A 27752-nucleotide genomic window follows, 5' to 3' on the forward strand; every position below is an offset into this window, starting at 1 on the left:
TATCTTCTAATTTATCTCCCGAAGCGATCAAGCCAGCACGAAGACAACTGGTACTGGTATGAATTCTCGGCAGGGGATTATCCGTACACGTTTGGCATGTTTACTCATGGGGAATTTTTTCCTCCAGCAAGTGAAATATTAACTGATAATCTTGGCCTTTGCAGAACATGCTATTGACGCCTTTGCGGTGTCAAATCTCGAGCGTAATCACGTTCTTGCTGGGGAGGCCGAGATTTCAGTTGTCAGTGTAAACAAGCGTTTGCGGCAACTTGTTTGCAACATTGCATCGTTATGGAGGTGAGTTCAACCAAAATATGTATTTAGGTGTTTAACTAAGATAATCATGAGTCTTTAATGTGAGTTTTATATTAAAAAAATAAAGCGTGTTGCTGTTAGGGTTGTGTGTGATGAACCGGTTCTTTTCGGGTATCCTTAAGAAATTATTCGATCCATCGACATCAACAGCTTTTTTGCTTAATGATTCCCTTATCGGTCCTTCAGAATGGCCGTTGTTTTGGGGGGTGTTTGTCAGGAAAATTATCATTTCTCTACATTGATTACAGACCCTGCAGTGGGTCTGTAATCAAGTGTTTCTGCAGCGCGGCTGTGCTTTGAACCTTGAACCAATGAAGCAGTGCTTCGATCTTCAATATGCTGCTTCATTGGATCTTTGTTTTATTTTGCTTTATCTTAGTATTCCCCCGCTAAAACCCTAAAGCGCATATGTCTGAGAGTAATATTTACTTTTTTTATGTTAAACCAACCTGTTATGGTCTTCTGAAACAGTTGATAGATATATAACTTAAAAACGGGACCGATGCTAACGCATTAGCATGTCTATGGCATTTTCAATGTTAAAGTTAGCATTAAGCTGAGCAATTATCAAGCCTCCCTCCCCAGTGCGCAAAGGATTCTGGGATACTCTAAAACAGTCAATGCTGACCAATTTGCCCGTTTTTTTCCTCTGCTCATCTGTTCACAGGAAGTTATACCAGAACAACAGCCCCCTCTACCCATGCCCCACCCTCTGGTTTTCGGGCGTCTAACCATAAACATGCCCACAGCTTGCCAGGCCTCCTCCAAAAGGACGTGGAAACAACCGACTGCTAACACACCTTGTTCAATTGTGACCATCAGAGGGCGCAGTAGAACTGTTGAAGCAGTTGTTGCGCAATAAAAGCTTCAACAAAAGTTGCATTTGTTTTCTACACAGTGGTGAAGATGACATCGGGGCTCTGAGCCAATCAGCACCCAGTGTTTAAAAACGAAACGTCGTCTTCAACACTTTACAATTTCAAAACGAGCCTGGATGCAGATCCTCGATTATCCTCTACTGAAGTTATCTTTGGTTTGCTGACTATGACATAGAGACATCTTCCTCCCGGAGGGTGTTCTTGATTTGGCTAACTGCGGAAGGGGTAATTCTTCACCAGAGAAGGAGGTCTTCTGTCATCCACCACATTTGCCATCTTCTCTGAGTCCTTTCGGTGTTGCTCCAACTCACCAGTACATTCTCTTCTGTCTCGTCTTATGGTGAACTCAACTGTTTGAGCTTTTTCTGATGAAAAAGTTTTAGTTTTTTAACATTATGGTGGCTTCCAACACTGGCAGTGACACTTCTTTGGACTTCATTCATCCATTTGCTCTGGTAAAAGTGCAAACCAGGACAAAATGATTTTTTTTTTTTCACTTCTGAAATTGACTACAACATCTGTCAATAAAGTAACGGTCCTTTTTTATTTTTTTCAAAAACTACACTCAACAAAAATATAAATGCAACACTTTTGGTTTTGCTCCCATTTTGTATGAGATGAACTCAAAGATCTAAAACTTTTTCCACATACACAATATCACCATTTCCCGCAAATATTGTTCACAAACCAGTGTAAATCTGTGATAGTGAGCACTTCTTTGCTGAGATAATCCATCCCACCTCACAGGTGTGCCATATCAAGATGCTGATTAGACACCATGATTAGTGCACGGGTGTGCCTTAGACTGCCCACAATAAAAGGCCACTCTGAAAGGTGCAGTTTTGTTTCATGGGGGGGGGGGGGGGGATACCAGTCAGTATCTGGTGTGACCACCATTTGCCTCATGCAGTGCAACACATCTCCTTTGCATCATCCGTGAAGAGAACACCTCTCCAACGTGCCAAACGGCAGCGAATGTGAGCATTTACCCACTCAAGTCGGTTACGACGACGAACTGGAGTCAGGTTGAGACCCCGATGAGGACGACGAGCATGCAGATGAGCTTCCCTGAGACGGTTTCTGACAGTTTGTGCAGAAATTCTTTGGTTATGCAAACCGATTGTTTCAGCAGCTGTCCGAGTGGCTGGTCTCAGACGATCTTGGAGGTGAACATGCTGGATGTGGAGGTCCTGGGCTGGTGTGGTTACACGTGGTCTGCGGTTGTGAGGCTGGTTGGATGTACTGCCAAATTCTCTGAAACACCTTTGGAGACGGCTTATGGTAGAGAAATGAACATTCAATACACGAGCAACAGTTCTGGTTGACATTCCTGCTGTCAGCATGCCAATTGCACGCTCCCTCAAATCTTGCGACATCTGTGGCATTGTGCTGTGTGATAAAACTGCACCTTTCAGAGTGGCCTTTTATTGTGGACAGTCTAAGGCACACCTCAATCAATCAATCAATTTTTTTATATAGCGCCAAATCACAACAAACAGATGCCCCAAGGCGCTTTATATTGTAAGGCAAGGCCATACAATAATTATGTAAAACCCCAACGGTCAAAACGACCCCCTGTGAGCAAGCACTTGGCTACAGTGGGAAGGAAAAACTCCCTTTTAACAGGAAGAAACCTCCAGCAGAACCAGGCTCAGGGAGGGGCAGTCTTCTGCTGGGACTGGTTGGGGCTGAGGGAGAGAACCAGGAAAAAGACATGCTGTGGAGGGGAGCAGAGATCGATCACTAATGATTAAATGCAGAGTGGTGCATACAGAGCAAAAAGAGAAAGAAACAGTGCATCATGGGAACCCCCCAGCAGTCTACGTCTATAGCAGCATAACTAAGGGATGGTTCAGGGTCACCTGATCCAGCCCTAACTATAAGCTTTAGCAAAAAGGAAAGTTTTAAGCCTAATCTTAAAAGTAGAGAGGGTGTCTGTCTCCCTGATCTGAATTGGGAGCTGGTTCCACAGGAGAGGAGCCTGAAAGCTGAAGGCTCTGCCTCCCATTCTACTCTTACAAACCCTAGGAACTACAAGTAAGCCTGCAGTCTGAGAGCGAAGCGCTCTATTGGGGTGATATGGTACTACGAGGTCCCTAAGATAAGATGGGACCTGATTATTCAAAACCTTATAAGTAAGAAGAAGAATTTTAAATTCTATTCTAGAATTAACAGGAAGCCAATGAAGAGAGGCCAATATGGGTGAGATATGCTCTCTCCTTCTAGTCCCCGTCAGTACTCTAGCTGCAGCATTTTGAATTAACTGAAGGCTTTTTAGGGAACTTTTAGGACAACCTGATAATAATGAATTACAATAGTCCAGCCTAGAGGAAATAAATGCATGAATTAGTTTTTCAGCATCACTCTGAGACAAGACCTTTCTGATTTTAGAGATATTGCGTAAATGCAAAAAAGCAGTCCTACATATTTGTTTAATATGCGCTTTGAATGACATATCCTGATCAAAAATGACTCCAAGATTTCTCACAGTATTACTAGAGGTCAGGGTAATGCCATCCAGAGTAAGGATCTGGTTAGACACCATGTTTCTAAGATTTGTGGGGCCAAGTACAATAACTTCAGTTTTATCTGAGTTTAAAAGCAGGAAATTAGAGGTCATCCATGTCTTTATGTCTGTAAGACAATCCTGCAGTTTAGCTAATTGGTGTGTGTCCTCTGGCTTCATGGATAGATAAAGCTGGGTATCATCTGCGTAACAATGAAAATTTAAGCAATACCGTCTAATAATACTGCCTAAGGGAAGCATGTATAAAGTGAATAAAATTGGTCCTAGCACAGAACCTTGTGGAACTCCATAATTAACTTTAGTCTGTGAAGAAGATTCCCCATTTACATGAACAAATTGTAATCTATTAGACAAATATGATTCAAACCACCGCAGCGCAGTGCCTTTAATACCTATGGCATGCTCTAATCTCTGTAATAAAATTTTATGGTCAACAGTATCAAAAGCAGCACTGAGGTCTAACAGAACAAGCACAGAGATGAGTCCACTGTCCGAGGCCATAAGAAGATCATTTGTAACCTTCACTAATGCTGTTTCTGTACTATGATGAATTCTAAAACCTGACTGAAACTCTTCAAATAGACCATTCCTCTGCAGATGATCAGTTAGCTGTTTTACAACTACCCTTTCAAGAATTTTTGAGAGAAAAGGAAGGTTGGAGATTGGCCTATAATTAGCTAAGATAGCTGGGTCAAGTGATGGCTTTTTAAGTAATGGTTTAATTACTGCCACCTTAAAAGCCTGTGGTACATAGCCAACTAACAAAGATAGATTGATCATATTTAAGATCGAAACATTAAATAATGGTAGGGCTTCCTTGAGCAGCCTGGTAGGAATGGGGTCTAATAAACATGTTGATGGTTTGGATGAAGTAACTAATGAGAATAACTCAGACAGAACAATCGGAGAGAAAGAGTCTAACCAAATACCGGCATCACTGAAAGCAGCCAAAGATAACGATACGTCTTTGGGATGGTTATGAGTAATTTTTCCTCTAATAGTTAAAATTTTGTTAGCAAAGAAAGTCATGAAGTCATTACTAGTTAAAGTTAATGGAATACTCAGCTCAATAGAGCTCTGACTCTTTGTCAGCCTGGCTACAGTGCTGAAAAGAAACCTGGGGTTGTTCTTATTTTCTTCAATTAGTGATGAGTAGAAAGATGTCCTAGCTTTACGGAGGGCTTTTTTATAGAGCAACAGACTCTTTTTCCAGGCTAAGTGAAGATCTTCTAAATTAGTGAGACGCCATTTCCTCTCCAACTTACGGGTTATCTGCTTTAAGCTACGAGTTTGTGAGTTATACCACGGAGTCAGACACTTCTGATTTAAAGCTCTCTTTTTCAGAGGAGCTACAGCATCCAAAGTTGTCTTCAATGAGGATGTAAAACTATTGACGAGATACTCTATCTCCCTTACAGAGTTTAGGTAGCTACTCTGCACTGTGTTGGTAAAAGGCATTAGAGAACATAAAGAAGGAATCATATCCTTAAACCTAGTTACAGCGCTTTCTGAAAGACTTCTAGTGTAATGAAACTTATTCCCCACTGCTGGGTAGTCCATCAGAGTAAATGTAAATGTTATTAAGAAATGATCAGACAGAAGGGAGTTTTCAGGGAATACTGTTAAGTCTTCTATTTCCATACCATAAGTCAGAACAAGATCTAAGATATGATTAAAGTGGTGGGTGGACTCATTTACTTTTTGAGCAAAGCCAATAGAGTCTAATAATAGATTAAATGCAGTGTTGAGGCTGTCATTCTCAGCATCTGTGTGGATGTTAAAATTGCCCACTATAATTATCTTATCTGAGCTAAGCACTAAGTCAGACAAAAGGTCTGAAAATTCACAGAGAAACTCACAGTAACGACCAGGTGGACGATAGATAATAACAAATAAAACTGGTTTTTGGGACTTCCAATTTGGATGGACAAGACTAAGAGACAAGCTTTCAAATGAATTAAAGCTCTGTCTGGGTTTTGGATTAATTAATAAGCTGGAATGGAAGATTGCTGCTAATCCTCCACCCCGGCCCGTGCTACGAGCGTTCTGACAGTTAGTGTGACTCGGGGGTGTTGACTCATTTAAACTAACATATTCATCCTGCTGTAACCAGGTTTCTGTTAGGCAGAATAAATCAATATGTTGATCAATTATTATATCATTTACCAACAGGGACTTAGAAGAGAGAGACCTAATGTTTAATAGACCACATTTAACTGTTTTAGTCTGTGGTGCAGTTGAAGGTGCTATATTATTTTTTCTTTTTGAATTTTTATGCTTAAATAGATTTTTGCTGGTTATTGGTAGTCTGGGAGCAGGCACCGTCTCTACGGGGATGGGGTAATGAGGGGATGGCAGGGGGAGAGAAGCTGCAGAGAGGTGTGTAAGACTACAACTCTGCTTCCTGGTCCCAACCCTGGATAGTCACGGTTTGGAGGATTTAAGAAAATTGGCCAGATTTCTAGAAATGAGAGCTGCTCCATCCAAAGTGGGATGGATGCCGTCTCTCCTAACAAGACCAGGTTTTCCCCAGAAGCTTTGCCAATTATCTATGAAGCCCACCTCACACCTGTGCACTAATCATGGTGTCTAATCAGCATCTTGATATGGCACACCTGTGAGGTGGGATGGATTATCTCAGCAAAGGAGAAGTGCTCACTATCACAGATTTAGACTGGTTTGTGAACAATATTTGAGGGAAATGGTGATATTGTGTATGTGGAAAAAGTTTTAGATCTTTGAATTCATCTCATACAAAATGGGAGCAAAACCAAAAGTGTTGCGTTTATATTTTTGTTGAGTATATATGGATTTCATTCATATGTTTTTACGTCAGACATGCTTGAACCCTCGTGCGCATGCGTGAGTTTTTCTACGCCTGTCGGTGACATCATTCGCCTGTGAGCACGCCTTGGGAAGGAGTGGTCCCGCCCCCTCGTCGGATTTTCATTGTCTGGAAATGGCGGAATGAAAAGGACTTTTTTTCCATCAGAATTTTTTCAGAAGCTGTTAGAGACTGGCACCTGGAAACCATTTGAAAAATTTATCTGGCTTTCGGTGAAAATTTTACGGGCTTCACAAAGAATAAGGTCTGTTACTACAGCTTTAAGGACCCCTTTAAGGACACTTGGTGCGGCGCGCTCCGAGCTGCAACCATGCGGCACAAGCCACCGGACCATTTCTAAACGGATGGCTCTGTGGATACGAGACCGTTGTGTGCTCTTTCTCTGGTTAAGAGCTGGACATCAGCCATTTTCCGGCAGATTTCACTTTTAACAAGAGATTTTGTCATGGAAAGCCGCGCGGAGGCTTCGTGCGTAAAGACCAATTCGCTTTGGAAGCGAGACAAAGGAACACCTCCGTTTCGGTGTGTCAGAGGACAAGTTTGGACATGTCCAGCTCTCCACAATTTCACTGATACTTACTGGACTGGTAAGCATTTAAAGCCGAGATAGACATGTCCAAACTTGTCCATGACAAAATCTCTTGTTAAAAGTGAAATCTGCCAGAAAATGGCAGATGTCCAGCTCTTGTGATAACCAGAGAAAGAGCACACGACGGTCTCATATCCACAGAGCCATCAGCTCAGAAATGGTCCGGTGGCTTGTCGCAACTTGGAGCACAGCGCGCCGAGCGTCCTTAAAGGGGTCCTTAAAGCTGTATTAACAGACCTTATTCTCTGTGAAGCCCGTAAAATTTTCACCGAAAGCCAGATAAATTTTTTGAATGGTTTCCAGGTGCCAGTCTGTAACAGCTTCTGAAAAAATTCTGATGGAAAAAAGTCCTTTTCATTCCACCATTTCCAGACAATGAAAATCCAACGAGGGGGCGGGACCACTCCTTCCCAAGGTGTGCTCACAGGCGAATGACGTCACCGACAGGCGTGGAAAAACTCACGCATGCGCACGAGGGTTCAAGCATGTCTGACGTAAAAACATATGAATGAAATCCATATAGTTTTTGAAAAAAATAAAAAGTACTGTTACTTAATTGACAGACCTCGTACTATGTCATCTGCCTAGCAACCATTCAAATTACTTTATTACGTCCAACACGGATGTAATAAAATAATTTATTTATTTGTCTGTCTGTTAGCAGGATTATGTCAAAACTACTGCACGGATTTTGACAAAATTTTCACAACAGATAGATATTAGGCCATGGATCCAGATTATGATTTCACGTTGAAGGATTACGTAAAAAAATAACTACTTCACAGATTCTCACCAAATTTGCACTGCAGATAGATATCAGGGCATGGAAGATTCCACTGTATTTTGGAGGTGATCCAGATTCTGGATCAAAATTTCACTTTATATAGGCTCTGAAGGATTACATCAAAGCTACTTACTAGATTTTTGCCACACATCAATGGATTCTATGAAGAGTTACCCCTTAAGCAAGACGGATTTTGTAAGCTATTCCTTTTTAGAACTTCATTATCCAGTTTAAATCACTTTTTACCAAAAATGGAGCAACTTTAACTTTTGACTCCTGCACAAACTCCATCCATCCATCCATCCATTTTCTTCCGCTTTATCCGGAGTCGGGTCGCGGGGGCAGCAGCTCAAGCAAAGCCGCCCAGACCTCCTGATCCACACACACCTCCCCCAGCTCCTCCGGGGGAACCCCAAGGCGTTCCCAAGTCAGCCGAGAGATGTAATCCCTCCAGCGTGTCCTGGGTCTTCCCCGGGGCCTCCTCCCAGTGGGACGTGCCGGGAACACCTCTCCAGCGAGGCGTCCAGGTGGCATCCGGAAAAGATGCCAGAGCCACCTCAACTGACTCCTTTCGACGTGGAGGAGCAGCGGCTCGACTCCGAGCTCCTCCCAAGTGACCGAGCTCCTCACTCTATCTCTAAGGGAGCGCCCAGCCACCCTGCGGCGAAAACTCATCTCGGCCGCTTGTACTCGCGATTTCGTTCTTTCGGTCATCAGCCAAATCTCATGAACATAGGTGAGGATCGGAACGTAGATCGATCGGTAAATCGAGAGCTTTGCCCCCTACTCAGCTCCCTCTTCACCACGACGGTCCGATACAGCGACCGCATCACTGCAGATGCTGCACCGATCCGTCTATCCCTGCACAAACTGCAGTTTTGTTTTTGGCCCATGACTGAACATTTAGGCATAGTCAAACTATACCTTACTGAAATGTTTGGTCAGACAAATGTATTATACCCTTCTCTGACTGGAGCATTTTCAAATGTTGAACCCTTGTAATCCTTCATTGACCCATTGCTAGCTGTAACTACTATGACCAAATATTAACTAGGCCTATATACACACACAGTAAATTATGGGCGGCAAGTTTCAGCACCTGAGGTTATAGTGACACACCCACTTTCAGAGGTCTGGCCCAAGGCCTATGTAGCAAACAGCACTGCCTACATTTGTAGTTTTGTACCTTCTTCCACACCAAGAAAGTGTTTAACTTGCAAGTACATGCATTTTAGGCAAGCTCTTTAAACCTACCTGTGACATGCTGCTGTAAACATTTTTGTGCACTGCCAGAGATAACAGCTGCACCAGGTAGTTAGGAATTTGTTTGCATAGACATGACTCGTGCAAGGGAGGGGCGGACTTTGAAAGTCACGTTCCCCACACAGCATGGCAAGAAGAGGCTTGACTTCTCCACTGAAGCTTGTGGATAGCATGGAGTTTCTTGGCTCTGTAGGGTATTGGGTCCCAGTCCTGTTTTTCAAGGCCCTCAATTAACTGAATCAAGCAGAATTGCCAATTAGAGTTTACTATTGTAGATGTTGCAAAAAGTTGGCAATGACACCAGTTCAGTTTGTCCAAAAGTCATCATGGGGAAGACGTTGACATTTGTACCTTAGTTCAATGCCACTTAAGTTGTGGCTGCAGTTTTTTTTTTTTTTTTTTTTTAAACTACACATTTAAAATGTTTGATATCCCTGCAAGACCCCCAGAGGGTCATTGTAGCACTCAAGCCCCGCCCCCCAAGCAAAGGAATAGAAAAAGAGAGACAAGGACAGTTTGCAAGTTTTTATTTGCATATTAAACAATTGAATTCCAAATTTTAAACTTTATAAAAGTGAAATTCTTCACTGCCTCCTCCAGTCAACCAAATGGTTAAGTACGGACACGTCAGGAGATCTTAGCCGTTCAACACACAGATGCCAACATGATTGAAATGTAACAGGAGCGTCAGCTTGCCAGGAACGGATGCAGCGATCATGTCTCATCTTTAGTGCACAGACTGGTCTCTGGGCAAGCAGATGGGGAATTTGACAGCCAGTTAAATATACAGTCGTTATCCAATTTAAGTTGAAGGTACAGTTTTTGGGATGTACAGTATAGAGGCAAAGCCATCTTCACTTTTTTTCTTCTTGATCACAGGCTTTTTCTTGTTCAATGGCTGCAAGAAGAGAACGAGAGCAAGTCAGGAGATGGCTGACTTTTTTTTTTTTTTCTGAACGCCAAGTTACCCAACAGGAAGTCTCACTTACTCTCTTTGGTTGGCAGAGTGTTGTGCACATCAGTCGCAACCTTTTTCAGGTTGCTCTTGTCAAACTTCTCAACACCTTCCAAGTGAGGTTTGTCAGACATTGTCAAGGCTCTAAAGAAGAAAATAATCATCCATTTCAAATCAAACACCAACAGCAAACATGAGAACAATGACACCAGTGTTCAACACGCCACAATCAGCCCTTATCAGAAAGTCGGCATTAAGGCAGACAAACACATCTTACTACAGCAACATTTAACTGGACAATGAAAAATGTAATAGTAAGATATTCACTAACATCTGCAGCAGTACTGTTAGTTCACAAACAGTTTGACTGAAGCAGATGTCACAAGAAGGCCTTACTGCTTCATGCAAGAGTGGTGAACACTCCCCCATCCCCCCCAAAAAACAACCCAACAACAAACAAAAACAACCCGTAGCTTTCATAGAACTAAACTAAAACAAAAGGACCACAGACTTACCGACGTTGTCCTTAGCCACTGAACAAAACTGACTTCCAGCTGTTGAAGGAGCAGTAGAGTGATGTATGCTTCCGCCGTCCCGCGTTAAATAGTGCGCAGCAACGACCCCACTGACGTCACGCCCAGCACGCGGAAAAGCCAACTATTTAACAAAAAACAAATAAAAAAAACGTTAATTCAGTATATGAAAGGTTACATGTCTAAACGCTGACAGGATTTAAAGTTTAATCAATTCTATGCACAAGACTGAACAGCTGTATGTGATTAGGAAACTACTGACTTACTCCCCACTAAACGTTTTATTTTCTTCTTTTTTTTATCATCACAGTGGTTCCAGCTGTGAAAATCTGCACTAAACGCAAGATAAAATGAAAATAAGTAAATAAAATTTAAAAAAAAAAAATACCTGCTTGAAGTTTGAGTTGGCACGAGTCCAAAACAAACTGTAGACGTGGCGTCACCTAGTGGTCACAATATATACATATACATACATATATATATACATATATACATACATATATATATATATATATACACACACACATATATATATATATATATACATACATATATATATATACACACACATATATATATATATACACACACATATATATATATATATACACACACACACACTTTTTAAATTCAGTTTCACTTTATTTCATTTATATAGCACCAAAACACAACAAAGCTGCCTCAAGGCAGCTTCACACCATTAAGGTCTAACCTTAGAGCAAGGACACAGGCGACAGTGGTAAGGAAAAACTCCCTCTGATGATTTGAGGAAGAAACCTCAAGCAGACCAGACTCAAAGGGGTGACCCACTGATTGGGCCATGGTTCAATTCAATTCAATTTATTTCCTTTATATAGCGCCAAATCACAACAGAGTTGCCTCAAGGCGCTTCACACAGGTAAGGTCTAACCTTACCAACCCCCAGAGCAACAGTGGTAAGGAAAAACTCCCTCTGAGGAAGAAACCTCAAGCAGACCAGACTCAAAGGGGTGACCCTCTGCTTGGGCCATGCTACAAACATAAATTACAGAAATAATTCACAGAACAATTCACGAACGAATATACAAGAATTGCTGTTGGTGCACAGGACAGGAGGATCGCCAACACAAACACAACTCCCATCTCTGGATGGAGCTGCACCTTAAACAGAGAAAAAACAGAATCAGGCATCAAAAAGACAAAAAATACCGTATAATTTGCCAGCATTAATCAACAAGAAAAACAGAAGAAATACTAAGGTGATCGCCGGCCGCTAGCCCTAAGCTTCACTAAAAGACCCAGAATTTAGGTGAAGTTGAGGCCGTGGCCCACTTCAATTACTAATAACATGAATTAAAAGAGTATAAAGCATAAAACAAAACTGCACCAGTATGCTAGCCATATGAAAGGGAAAATAAGTGCGTCTTAAGTCTGGACTTGAAAGTCTCCACAGAATCTGATTGTTTTATTGACGCAGGGAGATCATTCCACAGAACAGGGGCACGATAAGAGAAAGCTCTGTGACCCGCAGACTTCTTATTCACCTTAGGGACACAAAGTAGTCCTGCACCCTGAGAACGTAAAGCCCGGGCCGGTACGTAAGGTTTAATTAGGTCAGCTAGGTAGGGAGGTGCCAGTCCATTAATAATTTTATAGGTTAGTAGCAGAACCTTAAAATCTGATCTCACTGGGACAGGAAGCCAGTGAAGAGACGCCAGAATGGGTGTAATGTGGTCAAACTTTCTGCTTTGTGTCAAAAGTCTGGCTGCAGCATTCTGAACCAATTGGAGACCCCTAATGCTAGACTGCGGTAAACCAAAAAATAGAACATTGCAGTAGTTAGTAGCAGAACCTTAAAATCTGATCTCACTGGGACAGGAAGCCAGTGAAGAGACGCCAGAATGGGTGTAATGTGGTCAAACTTTCTGCTTTGTGTCAAAAGTCTGGCTGCAGCATTCTGAACCAAATGGAGACCCCTAATGCTAGACTGCGGTAAACCAAAAAATAGAACATTGCAGTAGTCCAATCTAGAAGAGATGAACGCATGGATCAGGCTCTCAGCATCAGCCATAGACAGGATGGGACGAATCTTCGCTATATTTCGCAGGTGGAAGAAAGCAGTCCTAGTAGTATTTCTAATATGGAGACCAAAGGACAACGAAGGATCAATAATTACCCCAAGGTTCCTCACTCTGTCAGTGTGATGTATAACACACGAGCCTAGGCTGAGTGTTAACTGGTCAAATTGATGCCGATGTCTCACTGGACCAAGAACCATCATTTCAGTCTTTTCAGAGTTTAAAAGTAGGAAGTTTCTAGACATCCAACTTCTCACTGATGCAAAGCAATCTACTAAGGATTTTATGTGAACGAGATTACCAGCAGTTATCGGCATATATAACTGAGTATCATCTGTATAGCAGTGAAAGGTAATCCCAAAATGCAGCAATATGTGCCCAAGGGGTGCTATATATAGTGAGAAAAGCAGGGGGCCTAAGACAGACCCCTGAGGAACCCCAAATTTCATGTCACTAAGGTTAGAGGTAGTGTTACTGTACAAAACACAGTGAGAACGACTGGTCAAGTATGACGTCAGCCATGCAAAATGATTTTCCAGCCTATCAAGTAGAATATGATGATCCACTGTATCAAATGCAGCACTGAGATCTAACAGCAACAGAACCGTAGTGGTGTCCGAGTCCATTGTAAGCAGAAGATCATTCAACACTTTAGTGAGAGCCGTTTCTGTGGAATGATATTTTCTAAAATCAGACTGTAGCGGCTCAAAGAGATTATTCTCAGTAAGATAGTCTACAAGCTGCCGTGACACCACTTTTTCCAGAATCTTAGCGCAAAATGATAGATTTGATATCGGCCGATAGTTTTTCAATACACTAGGGTCAAGATTATGTTTCTTAAGTAATGGTTTAATCACTGCATATTTGAAACGTTTAGGAACAGATCCAGAAGTTAAAGAAAGATTAATAATTTCCAGCACAATCGGCCAAAGAGTGGGCCACAGGTCCTTAAACAGGTTTGTTGGTATAGGATCAAATAAACAGGTTGTGCTTTTTGTTGACATTACGAGTTTTGTCAGCATGTTGAGAGAGATACCATCAAATTCTGTGGCGCCCACCTCAATAGGAGGGTGTAGTGGCTGGGTTAAGGCATGCTGGAATATGTTCAACCTAATATATCTATTTTCTTCTCAAAGTAATCCAGGAAATCTTGTGCTGTAAATGGAGAGCGAACTACAGGTGGTTGTCCATGAATAAGTGTTGCCACTGTGTTGAACAAGAACTTTGAGTTATGTTTGTTTTTGTTGATCAAATCAGAGTAGTAGGTCCACTTTGTAGCCAGTAATGCATGCTTATAGTCTAAGATAGCATCATGCCATGCAAGGTGAAATACTTCTAATTTTGAACTATGCCATTTCCGTTCTAGACCTCTTGCTTTATGCTTGAGGTCACGCAGGTAATCATTGAACCAAGGTGACTGCGATTTGGGGGAGCGTGGTTTCAACACAGGTGGTGCAATCATGTCGAGTGTCGTTTTGAGCACTGAGTTTAAACTATCCACAAGTCTGTCTACTGACTGGGTATTTGTCAAATGTAAAGCTAAGACATCAGGCAGTCTAGCTTCTAGTTCAGTCTTAGTTGAGGAGTTGATGCATCACCGTAATGATATATAAGGTTGTTGTTCCACTAAACACAGCAGTGAAACTGTAAACTTAATGAGTCATCAGAGACCACTGATGTAAGAGGCATGATGTCAATATTCGTGACAGCAATACCATGTGCGAGAACCAAATCCAGGGTATTTCCACTAATGTGCGTTGAATCCCGAATGCACTGACGAAATCCTAATGCATCCACAATTTCCATAAATGATTTGCAGAGGGGATCAGAAGGCTTATTTATATGAACGTTAAAGTCGCCAATGATCAGAATGTTATCTGCTCTCGTTGATATATACAACCCCTGGCAAAAATTATGGAATCACCGGCCTCGGAGGATGTTCATTCAGTTGTTTAATTTTGTAGAAAAAAAGCAGATCACAGACATGACACAAAACTAAAGTCAATTGCAACATTGCGTGATTTCCCTTACCAAAAAATAGTACTAAGTATATAAAAAGTAAACTAGAAGTATACTTGAAACATACTTGCATATACTACTTTTTGGTAAGGGTTACCCTCTTTTAAGAGTTTGATAATCCTCTCCTTTGTTTCAATTGACATCTCGTGTTGGAGCCATGATTCATGTCAGTCCACTTGGTGCAACAGCTCTCCAAGGTGTGATCACTCCTTTTTAGATGCAGACTAATGAGCAGATCTGATTTGATGCAGGTGTTACTTTTGGGGATGAAAATTTACAGGGTGATTCCATAATTTATTCCTCAGAATTGAGTGATTCCATGTTTTTCCCTCTGCTTGGTCTAAAAAAGTAACCATTACTGACTGCCACAATTATTTTCCTGATTTCTTATAGTGTTTCTTAAAGCCAGAAATTTGCCATTTGAAATGACTTTAGTTTTGTGTCATGTCTGTGATCTGCTTTTTTCTACAAAATTAAACAACTGAATGAACATCCTCCGAGGCCGGTGATTCCATAATTATTGCCAGGGGTTGTGTGTATATATATATATATATATATTCTCCACTCAGATTGCAATAGCCAATCACAGATTAGCCTTTCTGCCCATCATTTACCTGTATTTTGGCATGCTTAGCGCCAGATTATGATGGATCCAAAAAGGCTAGAACCAAAAGTTATATTGGCTCGGTACCCACTGACCAATAGCGTTAGAGCTTACTGCCAACAGCTAGCCAATCAGAGTCGTCCATGCCTCGTCCAATATAACTTTTATAAGTTATAAAATATAAAAGTCCAATATAACTTTTCTTCATCCGATATTTCTCTATGTTGGACTCCTTACCATCCATTATTTGTATAATATATATATATATATATATATATATATATATATATATATATACACACACACACACACACTACATTTCTCCATGTAATGTAGAGTTGTGTCAGGAACGGCATCCGGTGTAAAACTTGTGCCAAATCAACATACAGATCCACCTTGGATCTGCTGTGGCGACGACCCTGAGTGGAAAAACAACGTTGCATCTGAAGGGACTTACTTTTACAGACAGATGTACAAAAAGTGGTGAAGACAATCCTTGGCCAGAAGAGAAACACATGGTTAATTCTGACTGTAATAAATGACATTTGTTAATAGAAAATTCGATGCTAGTGTGTGGCATAAGGGAGCAATTATTAGACGCACACATTTTGTCCTGGATGGAGTCGACAGCTGGATGCCAGGGTGGAGTCTGGGCCCAGCAGCAGGAGCAGGTGAGGCAGCTGGGGAGTTGTTGCATCTTGACTGGCCTGCCCGGTTTAGAGGGATTGTCTAAGAGATAATTATGTGAATAAGGCGTGTTAGTGAAAATGTAGCACAGAATTTGAGTTGTCTGCCAGAACTCGCTCAGAGGTTCATTTCAGTAGTGGCTGTTCTGATGTAAATGTTACTGTTTAATTGTAACCTTTACAGCAATAACAGCTATACTGTAGTGTGAACAACATGAGGGATCATGTGTGTAGATTATTTTAAATTACATTTTCTTAAAATACTAAGCACTTGTAGAATAACATTCAAATCTTTTTTTTTTTTTTAATAAATGCTGTTGGTGAAATGCAACAAAAATGAATGGGTGCAAGGTGTCACTGGGTTGAAGAAAAAACCTGTAAAAGTGGAGTGACCATGATGGAAGCAGAGTGAGGGAAGCCACCAGGAAATTCATTGTAATTCTGAAAGAATTATAGGCTTCTGTGGGTGTAAGCGGAGAAACTAGGAATGGTGCAACATGTATCTGTTACATCTCCATCCACAGCGGAATAGAGGACTGTAAAACATAAGAACAGATGAAATGCAGGCTTGGGTTTCCCGTGTAGCTTATGACATACAGCAACTGAAATTTTGCATGTTCTTTTTCAGAAAATTCTCCTCTAGATCACTTCATCATGAAGCTGTATAACTGGTAATGCAACAGAAAATTTGTACAATATGCAGTTCCTTCAACACAAATACAGTATATAAGTCATACAGGAGTTGTCTGGGTGTCTTCCCTCACGTCTCTTTCCAGCATGGTCAGTCAGTTTTTGAGAAATGGCTACAGAGTCCTTTTACACATCTTAAATTTGTTTATGCCATTTCAAACAAAAATTCAGGCTTATCTATATTTAAAGTTCTAAAATTATTCTTAAACTCAAACTGAAAGCAAATCTCTACAACTTGATATAAATTAACCCCTTCTAAGCCTGTATATCCTATTGATGGGAAATTTCACTTTTTATTTGTGAGATACTGATAAGCCAAAATGAGGCGGGTGGTAGAGGGTTAAATAAAAATATCAAAAACAAGATGATGGGTTGCATGGTTAGTGGCCCCCTTTTGTGTAACAGTTGAATTGGCAATTTTCTTTTGACGTGTTAGGGAATGGATACTTGAACATTTCAAAGTCATACTGTCAAGTGATATTTTTACTTTCCATTGCATCCAGAAAGTACTCACAGCACTTCACTTTTTCCACATTATAGCCTTATTCCAAAATGGAGTAAATTAATTTTTCCCCTTCAAAATTCTACTCACAACACCCCATAACATTTTGTTTTTCAAATTACAAATCACATGCCAGTATGTATTCACACCCTTTGCTCAATACTTTGATACACAGCTTCAAGTCTTCAATATGATGCCACAAACTTGGTACACCGATCTGGCAGTTTTGCCACTCCTTTGATAGCTTGGCTGCGTGTTTAGGGTCATTGTCCTGCTGGAAGACAAATTGTCACCCCACTCTATCGGTCAGGAGTGCTCTGGAGCAGGTTTTCATCCAGGATCTCTGTACATTGCTGCATTTATCTTTCCCAACTAGTCTCCCAGTTCCTGCCGCCAAAACACATCCCAGAGCATGATTCTGCCACCACTATGCTTTACTGTAGGGATGATGCCTGGCATTCACAGTAAAGTTCAATCTTTGTCTCAGACCAGAAAATTTAGTTTATGGTCTGAGTCCTAGTACCTTTTGGAAAACTCCAGGCAGGCTGCCATGTGCCTTTTCCTAAGGAGTGGCTTCCGTCTGGCCACTCTACCATACAAGGCTGATTGGTGGATTGCTGCAGAGATCGTCTTTCTGGAAGGTTCTCGCTCCAGAGGAATGCTGGAGCGCTGAGTGACCATTGGGTTCTTGGTCACCTCCTTGACTAAAATAGAGCATTAAAGTTTGAGGATCATTTTCCTGGAGTTGTAGCCCAAATCATCCTGAATGAAATTTGACCCAGTTTTTAATGTTTTGATTCAAACAAAAGTTTTGTGAAACTTGCTAAGCCCTCAAGCTGAAGGACCTATAAGTCAGGAGTCTAAAGTTTCAGTTCCCTCAAAATACCATTTACATAGGTCATTGTGACATTTTATTGCACACAGGGTTGTGAAATTTGTACTTGTCTTTAGCCTCAGACGTCTCAGAACTAGCCAAGTTTTTGGAGCTCTCAGTGCACAGCTAACCTACTTTGAAGCACTAAACCTAGGAGTCATAAAAAAAGAAGCTGTAAAGTAGCAGACACTTGATTGTGAAATTTGACAATACATTTGCAGTTAGTAGTAATCACATGTACCAGGTATACCTACAAAAACTCAGGTTGAGCTTGTAACTTGGAAAAGCATTTGAGTTTACAGTATTTTAGCAAATTCAGATTAGGTCTTCTGCAGAACCCCCTTCTCAACATGTAACTATGGCTGCATTAAAGGTTGACTAGTTCTCAATAGCTTTGGCAAAAAGCTGGCAGAAAGTACCACTGACATACTTGCAGAGTTTAAAGTTTGTTCAACTCTGACTACAATTTAAATTCGTCATTGCCCCACTGTGCCTCTAAACAAGTTTCCCCCCCTTGATATAAAGCTAATGATAAAGACAAACTGATGACCGTTTACAAGTTTTATTTGCATATTTAACAAATTCATGCCAGATTTTAAACTTTACGAAGAGAAAAAAGCCTGCTCCCAGCACCCAACAGTTAGATAGGGACACAAATCAGGTGTCATCTCGCTGTTCCACGAGACAGTCTCAACATGATGGCCAGATTGTCAGGAACTGATGCAGAGATCAAGCCTAGTCTTCAGTGCACAGACTGTCTCCAGGCAGGTAGATGGGAAGTTTGCCAGTTAAATATGCAGTAGTAACAATTTAAGTGAAAGGCGCAGTTTTTTGGAATGTGCAATTTTGAGGAAGGCCATCTTCATTTTTTCTGCTGCTGCTTTTCGTCCGCATCAAGCTCTTTTTCTTGGCGAATAGCTGAGAGAGGAAAGTGACAGCAAAGTGTTAAACCATTAATGTTACTGAGAATCTGATTACCCTCCAAGGAGGCCCACTTACTCTCATTGGTTGGCAGTGTGTTTTTCTCGTCAGTCTCAACCTTTTTTAGCTTCTCCTTCTTAAAGCACTCAACTTCACTCATCACAGCCTCACTTGGTTTGTCAGCCATTGTTATCAAGCCTGTAGACGTGGGGGGAGGATATACACACAATCCAGTTTAATCAGAACACATGTAGACCAGCAGGCAGTTTGTGCTCCAGAGCAGCAAGACTAAGAACAATGACACAATCAGCCCTTATCAGAGAGGCAGCCTGAAGAAAAGCAGTGCGCAGCAAAGAGCCACCGCCCTCAAACAGCGTGCGCCAACATGTAACTACACTGCGAGGCTGAAAAACACGCATTAACATTTCAGCAATTCAAAGCTGCGGAAACACTCCCCAAAAAAAACAACAGCCAGGATATGGCTTCATTTTGTTCGAGTGTAGCAAACATTTTAAGACGTATAACCACGTTGTCCTGTTAAGTTTTGGGCTAAACACAGCGCGCGCGCACACACTACTTTAAGCAGGACAGCAAAAAACCAATAAAACTGCAGCTTTCAAAGAACCAACTTAAAACAATAAACACGCTCAAGCAAAAAAAAAAAAAAAAAAAAATCCAAGTAACACAGACTTACCAAAGTTCTGCTTAAACAGAGGAAGAAAAAAAATCAACGTCCAGCTGTTGAAGGAGGAGCAGCAAAGTGACGTGTGCTTCCGCAATCCTACATTAAATAGTCCGCATATGCAAATTAGTCACTGACGTCACGCCTAGCGGGCGGTAAAGAAGACTATTTAACAAAACCAAATAAATAAAAAAAACAATAATTCAGTATATATGGTGTTACATGTCTAAGCGCTTACAGGATTTAAAAACTGAATCAATTCTGCACACTAAATTGAGCAAATGTAGCAATTATTGTGCGTCATTAAATATGAGAACTCTGTTGATTTACTCCACAATGAGAGGTTTAAAAAATAAAATACCTTCATAGCGAGTCCAGCTGCATCAAAGTGAAAAAAAAAAAAAAATGCCGAAAAATGCAAAGGATTTGGCTGGTTGAGGTTTGAGCTGCTCACTGTCCAAATGAACTGTAGACGTGGCGTCACCTAGTGGTCGTACAAAGTACAACCCGGAATTTAGATTTTTGTAAATAGATAAATAAATAAATAAGTAATTAGATTAGATTACATTAGATAGAACTTTAGTGAGTACTATGAAAATGTGCCTTTGAAAATCATAAACGCTATTAAATATGTTATATTTAAGAATAAAGATCGTCTTAAAAAATGTATGTCCACTTTTGATTTTCATTTTTTTTCTCTTTTTTTGTAGATGTTTGCTTCTAATTTATGATGAAAATAAGGACATATTTAATGTTTAATATTTAGTGTTGGAAATCCTGTCTGACTCCCATCTCTTAACTTAAAAACTTATTATTACATTTATTTGGATTTATTTTTTTTACTCTTAAGAGTACTATGTTAATACATGGCGGAGGATACAAAGACAAATCTCAGCACTGCAATAAATTGTGTTTTATGTGAAAATTATATTCAGATTGTTAAAAAAAAAACATTCTGAATTATTAAAAACATTGTATACAAATGATTGACATCACTGTGAAATGAACAGACAGTGTGTGATTTATTTGTTTGAATCCCCATCAGTTGTTTTTCATGGAGACCCCTGGGAAAATAAGTAAATTCAGAAAGAAAGGTAACAACTCCATCAGTCATATGAATGTAACAAACTCTAAGTGCAGATATGCTGTCATTAAGAATCTATCAATAAAACAAAACCACTCAATACATTCATTTTCAAATGTATAATTGTGCAATTTTCTGTTAATTCAAAGAACTTTTTGATTCACATAGATACATACATCAGGTCAATCATGCCTCTGTGACAAGATGTAACAGGGTAAAAATCTTACTGTGCGTGATTAAAAATAAAAATAGTTACCAGTACCTTTTTAACACATAAACATCTGTACATTTTTGCTTTGTCCACTGAGTCTATTCAAAGCTACATGATACACAACCACATGTGTATATGCACAGTACTGTACATTTTGTTTTAGGCACAAAACTATCTGTATGTTTTTTCTTTTACAAATAAGTATAAATATAACACTTCAGAAAATTATGTTGCTCTTATTTTTGTATCTACACTCATTTTATTATCACTGACTGTCTTTGGTAGTGCTACAACAATATCACTACTACTACCACTACTACTACTACTACTACATCAACAACAACAAATACTACTACTACTGCTACTAAAAATAATGACAATAATAAGAGAGATAAATAATAAGAAAATATAATGTTTTTACAAATTTACTTTGTAATTACATAGTTGATTAGATTCTTTAATGAACTAAAAAAAAATCTCTTATTTGGTTTTCACTGGAATTGGAATGTTGGAATGTTATTTTTTCTGTAGACACACAAGTTAAGGGGCCGATAGATGATGAGATTTTATTTTAAAAATTTGGATGAGTGACATTTTTGCATTGAATGGTTAAAACAATAAACAGCATCAACAACAAAATCCTAAAAAAAAATCATAAAAAAACCCTTTAGTCATATAGCCCATAAATATCCCATTCTGTAGAAATTACAGCATTTTGTTTGTCTTACAAAATGACACAACTTTGAAATAAATTACTTACACACTGTAACATATGAAACACAATAAATGTAATTAACATGTTTACTATCTTCTGTAATTTTAATCCCAGGTGGAGAAACATATTAAAGAACAGCAATAGCAACATGCTGTTTGAAAATACTTGAAGTGATTAGAGTCGATACAAGATAAATAATCCAGAGAGAACCATCTTTTGTCTTCTATTTTTTTTTTTTACTTGCTGGTGAAGTACCTTTTATAGGTCTCATTGTACAACACCTGATTGTCTACTCTGACCACGTTCTTCAGATTCTGCCAAAACCAGGGTTCTGCCGCGGCCGTTCTGGGCCACTCCATGACGCTTTTCCCACACAGCCGCCTCCTCAGCCGCAGGAAGTGAGAGTGTTGGAGAACCGGCTCCAGCATCAGCAGCACAATCACATCCTTGTTCTCATCGAGCAGTCTTTGGTGAGCCAGATATACGGCCAGCCTAAAAATCCCCGTCTTGACGTAGGACTGCGTCAGGACAAATAGAGTCTTGCGGCTGTATCGGATGCTTTGAGTGAGGTTTTCTAACAGCGGTACTCCGGGGGTCCAGTCCCTTTCCTCTAGACACAAAGGAAGACTTTTGTCACTTTCGTCCTCCAGTTTCAAACGAAGGTCCCCCATCACCCACTTTGAGACTTGCGGGTCTTCGGTGTCATAAGTTACGAAGACGTTGTAGATGCTGTCTGAGCATTTCAGGGAATGGTAGCCTTTGAATTTTGCTTTAAGGTAGTGCAAGACATAAGTGGCGTCCCAGTAAAACAAGTGATTCGTCATGGTGATGAACATAAAAACGATAATGATGGAAGTTGAAAGAATAGAAATCAGAAAGGCCTGACTGTCATTTACACACTGGTTAATGTCAAACTTTATCAAAACTTGACCCTTTTGGTTGGCCGGCGTGTCGCATTTCACCCAAGTGGTCAATTTAGGTATCTTGACAGTGGTGCTTTCAATCCACAGGATGAAGTCCAACATGTCACAGGTGCACTGCAGAGGGTTGTCCTCCAAAAACAGAGTGTGAAGTTGACTTTCAGATCCTGTTGGGAAGGTTGTTTGATTGATTATAGTTAGTCTGTTGGAGCTAAGGACAAGAGTCCGGAGACTTTTCGCGCCCTTTAAAAATCCATCGGTCAACTGCGAAATGTAATTGTGACTCATGTCGAGCAGAGTCAGGTTGTGGCTGACGCTTGCGATTTCATGAGTTATGAAGGACAAAGAATTGAAGCTGAGATCTAATATCTCAAGCCGAGGGAAGGTCTTCAGCTGCTCCCAGTTGAAGTCGACGAGGAAGTTGTGACTTATATGAAGTACTGTGAGGTTACGCGGCAAGTTTACAATCACATTTTTGGGCATCTTTTTGATTTTGTTGTAGGATATGTCCAAAATGGTCAAATTGGTAAGATTCGAGAAAAGCATTGCGTATGAGCTGTCCTTTCCTTTCCAAAGTGTCCCTAGGCAATTATATTGAAACTGGAGTTCGCGTAAAGATTTGCTGGACAACTCTTTAGTTGTTAAGGTGGAAATGGAATTATGACTCATGTTCAGTACCCTCAAGGCAGGCAGGTTCTTCAAAAAATTCATATTATGCGTTACACCGTAGGCTTCAAAATAGTGAGAATTGTAACTAAGGTCGAGCACTTCTAGTTTCTTGAGTTCCTTGAAGGCGTTGTTGTAGGCAAGATCAATTTTATTGAACGACAAGTCCAAGTAGGTCAGATTACTCAGCGGTGAGAATTCCGTACCGTTCAGAGCAGCTGAAAAACCATTTCTTGACAGGTTGAGACATGCGATATCTCCGTAGCCTTCAAACTGCTCTGGAGAAATAAAGAACAGATTGTTTGAGCTGAGGATGAGCACTCGGCCGGCATTGAAGCACGCCTGCTTGATGAGGCCGTGTGTCAGCTCCAACTGGAAGTCCTTCCCATGGTGGCCAATGATTGGTGACATTGAAAGGCCTAACTTATGATTGTTTCCAGTACTCTGAACTAAGGGGCTCTTGGCTGCAATGGGATACAGCCTGTTTTCCCCTAGGTATATCATTTTAAGGTAGGAAAATTTACCAAAAAAGTTGGAATTTGAGTTAAAAATGAAATTGGTCCCTAAATTAAGTGCGGAAAGGTTTTTGAGCTCATACAGAGGGCTGAGTGTATCACGTCTGATTTCCTTGAAGACCATGCCTGCTAGATGCAAAGTTCTGAGCGACACAAGCTTTGAGAAGTTTTTTGAAATATTGATAGTTGCAGGGTAGGAATGCGGGAGGAAATTGAAAGAGAGGTCCATTTTTTCCACACTACCGAGGTAGCTAAAAAATGGTGCCTCACCAACAATAGCATCTCTTAAAAGGTTAAATTCGAGGTAGAGCTCCTTCAGTTGGGTCAGACTCTTAAACCAAGAGGTCTGCAAAGTCTTCAATGAGTTTCCTCCCAAGTTAAGTGTTTTCAGCTCATTGAGACCTGCAAATGCGTTCGGGTGGATGTATAAGGAAGTATTTTGGCACGGCACACAGGGGAATGGCGCAGTCTGACACCTTGGACAATTCCCTTGTATTTTTAGCTCTTTCAAATTCGGGAGTCCGCTGAAGTCGTCTTTATATATGTGTGGTATTCTGTTCATAGCCAGAACTAACTGGTGTAACGATGAGGGTAATCCTTTGGGAACTCTGGTTAAGTTGTTAAAAGCCAAGTTCAGTTCCTTTAGTTTGGTCATAACTGCAAAACTGCCATCTTCAATAACAATGGATCTGCCACAGGGATTCCAGAAGAAACAATTTTTCTGGAGGCATAATTTTGTCAGGTTTGGTACACCAGTGAAACTCCTGTTGTCCAAGTGCTCAATGTTATTGTCGGTCAATTCAAGGCTTTCCAAACTGAGAGGGAGGTGGCCAGGGACTTCTTTCAGAGAGTTACTGCTCAATTTTAGCTCACGGAGCTTTGATAGATTTAGGAAAACATGTGGTGCAATAGTCAATGACTCCTTATTTTTATTGATGCTGCTGAGAAAGAGCCGAGTGAGATTGAGCAGATGAGAAAAGGCATATGGATTTATGTACTCAATGTGATTTTCCGATAAGTTCAGCTCGGTGGCGTTACTGGTGATCCCGTCTGGCACGCTCCTCAGGTCACGCCTTCTGCAGTCAAATATGATTTGAGAATGATTATCAGCTTTGACGTCACAGGGGAACTGTGGTGACATCCATAGAGGTTTACAGGCAGCAGGCTGGATTCCAAACCTCCAACACTGACACAGTAGCACCACTGGCAGCCACCAGATGGCAATCTGTAGGTAAAGAAAATGAGTTTGATTATTAGCTCTTAGAATGCAGTGTAAAATACACACTTAAAACTAAAGTAAAAGTGTTGTTTTATTGTCCATGCAATACATTTCTGCTGAAGATCTAATGGTTATGAATGCATATAAATAAGTAAAATGTGTGATCTCTTTTTAAAATACATAATTTTTTTAGATGTTCAAACTCATTTAATTTTCCTGGTCTGCAAAATATAATAAAATTGTATTTAATGAAGTTTATGTAATCATTGTACTTTTGAGCAATAATTGGCAATTCTGTTTGTAGTGTCATTCAAATAAATCTTTTTTTTTTTTTTTTTTTCTTGCTTTAAATGTGAAAATCAGGTTTGTAACTTTATAGTCATTCATTTTCAATTTCAACCGCTTATCTGAGTCCAGGTCACGGTGGCAGCAGACCAAGCAGCTCATCCCACACTTCCCCATCCTCAGCCAAGTCAAGTCACAAGGACATAAACCTATTTTTGTAAAAAGAAAAAAAAAAAGCACTGTGTAATTGACCAAACGGCGTTTGTTACGGCGTATTTCTGCTGATATGTGACTGAAAGTGCCGTATTTGTCGCACTGTTGGCTTGTCATATAGCACTGCGGCGCACCGCTCACAGTACGTGTGTCCTGTCAGACAGATGTGACAATCAGATCATCTGCTGCGTGTCCACATGAACTGACAATCCGTTTCAGCTGGGACAGCCTGTGAATGTGTGCACTCTCCAGCCCGCTGCAAAAGCGATATATGTTTTTATGTATTTCCACATGAGGACATCAAGGACACACACACACACACACGCGTGTCCTTCAAAACACAGTACGTGTTCTGCAGCTGTGACATCCAGGACCAGAGTTGTCAACAGCTGCTGCTGTTGGCAGCCAGCTACGCCCCTTGTCCATCAGCGCACAGACCAAGGTGTGACCAAGTCTTGGGGACACTTAGACAAATTTCAACACCAGCTTGAAAGTGATTGTCTGCTGACTGTTGTGCAGGCAGCACGAATGGCCACACATTTTCTAAGTGCCAACCAAGCGGAGTTAGATGTTCGTGTGTGTCACCTGGAATTTGGCCGACACCTGCCGCGAGAGGGATCGAATGCGCTCTCACAGGGCACACTCGGTCTTTCAGCCGCTGGTGTGCGCAAATAGTTGTAGCAAGAGGTGTACGTTGGAGGCAGCTCAGATTTTACACGTATTGCATACAATTCCTGCTTCATGCGCAATTCATGTACAGTTCGACCACATTTGCACTATGTGTGAAGGAGCCTTTAGGGAGACTCAGATGACATGTTTCATTCGAATTGTGGCAGAGTACCAGTTACAACATTTTGGCCTTGTGGAATTTCTCTGTGCAGAATCAAGCATGCAGGTGCCTCAGTGTTGAGGACCTCATTGGCTGAAGAAGGCCGAAGGGGATGTCCATATAGACTGGGATCCTGTCCAGGGTGTACCCTGCCCCCCTCCCCCCGTGACTCTTGATTGGAGCAAGCAAGTATAAGAAAATGAATGAATAAATTAATATACTGTAAAATACTTTTGCACACACTGGTGTTATACAGCTATATCCAGCAGGTGTCAGTAGACTCTCAATTAAGCATCATCTCTGTGCAACATTGTGCCTTTCTCTATTTTTACAGACTAGGTTTCTGAAAATTGTAATACTACCATAGGATGTTTTCTTTTGGTATAAATAAGGCAATTTGATTAATTCTGTATGATGTGGCAGAACATTTTACATTCATTCATTCATTTTCTATATCCGTTTATTCTAATTAAGGTCACAGGGGAGCTGGAGCCCAAGCCAGCTCCATTCTTAATTTGCCACGAAGGTTATTGTCAATAAATAACATGAACAATGCCTGGAATTAAATAAATGTGTACAAATGAAGCTGATCTACTAAGTTCTTTGCACAAATTTACATACTTACATATTATATGTCATAAGCAACTGTATATAAATGAAACGCATGGCAGTTACAAATACATTTCATCTAAATGTTTAGATATTTGTTCTATTGTTTTCTACATCTTCTTCCACTAGTCTTGTACATAGAACACATATTTGTGCTGTTAAAACTCACCATTGTTCATCTGCGGTATTGTAATGATCCTTGACAGCAAGTGAAGTCTCCAGCCTTTCAAACAAAGTAAAATTAAAACATTAAAGTTACTCTTCTTTTCTGTCTGTCGTCAATATATGAACTTTGCGTTATTTTTCTTTAAAATTGAAAGAGTCAAAAATACCTCCATCGCTCATCTCAGGCACAAAAAACACAGTTACTGGTATATGGGGAAGAACTCACGTGGGAATTGAAGAAGTGCACATGACTAATTTCCTTATTTCTGCCCCCCCCAAAAAAAAAAAAAAAAAAACAGTATGAGGCACTCGAAAATAGCTGTGTTGACTGGTTTCATATATATATATATATATATATATATATATATATATATATATATATATATATATATATATATATATATATATATATATATATATATATATATATATATATGTATGTATGTATGTATGTAGAAAGTGACAAAAGAGCAATAGAGATAATGACAATGAGCAAAAAATGGTCACAGAAACCAACAAGAACATTGAACGTGCCTTCCTGATGACAATCATAACACTAGTCAACACGATTTTTCTTGCATGGAGTTTTTCCAATGG

The 27752-nt window shown here is 40.4% G+C and overlaps 1 protein-coding gene across 2 annotated transcripts; it reads right to left on the reverse strand.

The window, feature by feature from the left end:
* Positions 1 to 20912: 20912 nt before the first annotated feature.
* LOC117524775 (toll-like receptor 8) lies at positions 20913 to 27404 on the reverse strand. 2 transcript variants are annotated; one of them, XM_034186594.1, is made up of 3 exons: positions 27382 to 27404; positions 27160 to 27213; positions 20913 to 25060 (listed from the first exon to the last, which is right to left on the reverse strand). In XM_034186594.1, the coding sequence occupies exons 2-3, from the start codon at positions 27160 to 27162 to the stop codon at positions 21971 to 21973; spliced, it is 3093 nt and encodes a 1030-aa protein (XP_034042485.1). In that variant the 5' UTR covers positions 27163 to 27213; positions 27382 to 27404; the 3' UTR covers positions 20913 to 21970. The 2 variants fall into 2 exon arrangements, with proteins under 2 accessions (XP_034042485.1, XP_034042486.1); XM_034186595.1 differs by lacking the exon at positions 27382 to 27404 and adding an exon at positions 27323 to 27341.
* Between the last annotated feature and the right edge of the window lie 348 nt (positions 27405 to 27752).

Source organism: Thalassophryne amazonica, chromosome 14 (genome assembly GCF_902500255.1).
Source record: "Thalassophryne amazonica chromosome 14, fThaAma1.1, whole genome shotgun sequence".
NCBI classification, from domain to species: domain Eukaryota; kingdom Metazoa; phylum Chordata; class Actinopteri; order Batrachoidiformes; family Batrachoididae; genus Thalassophryne; species Thalassophryne amazonica.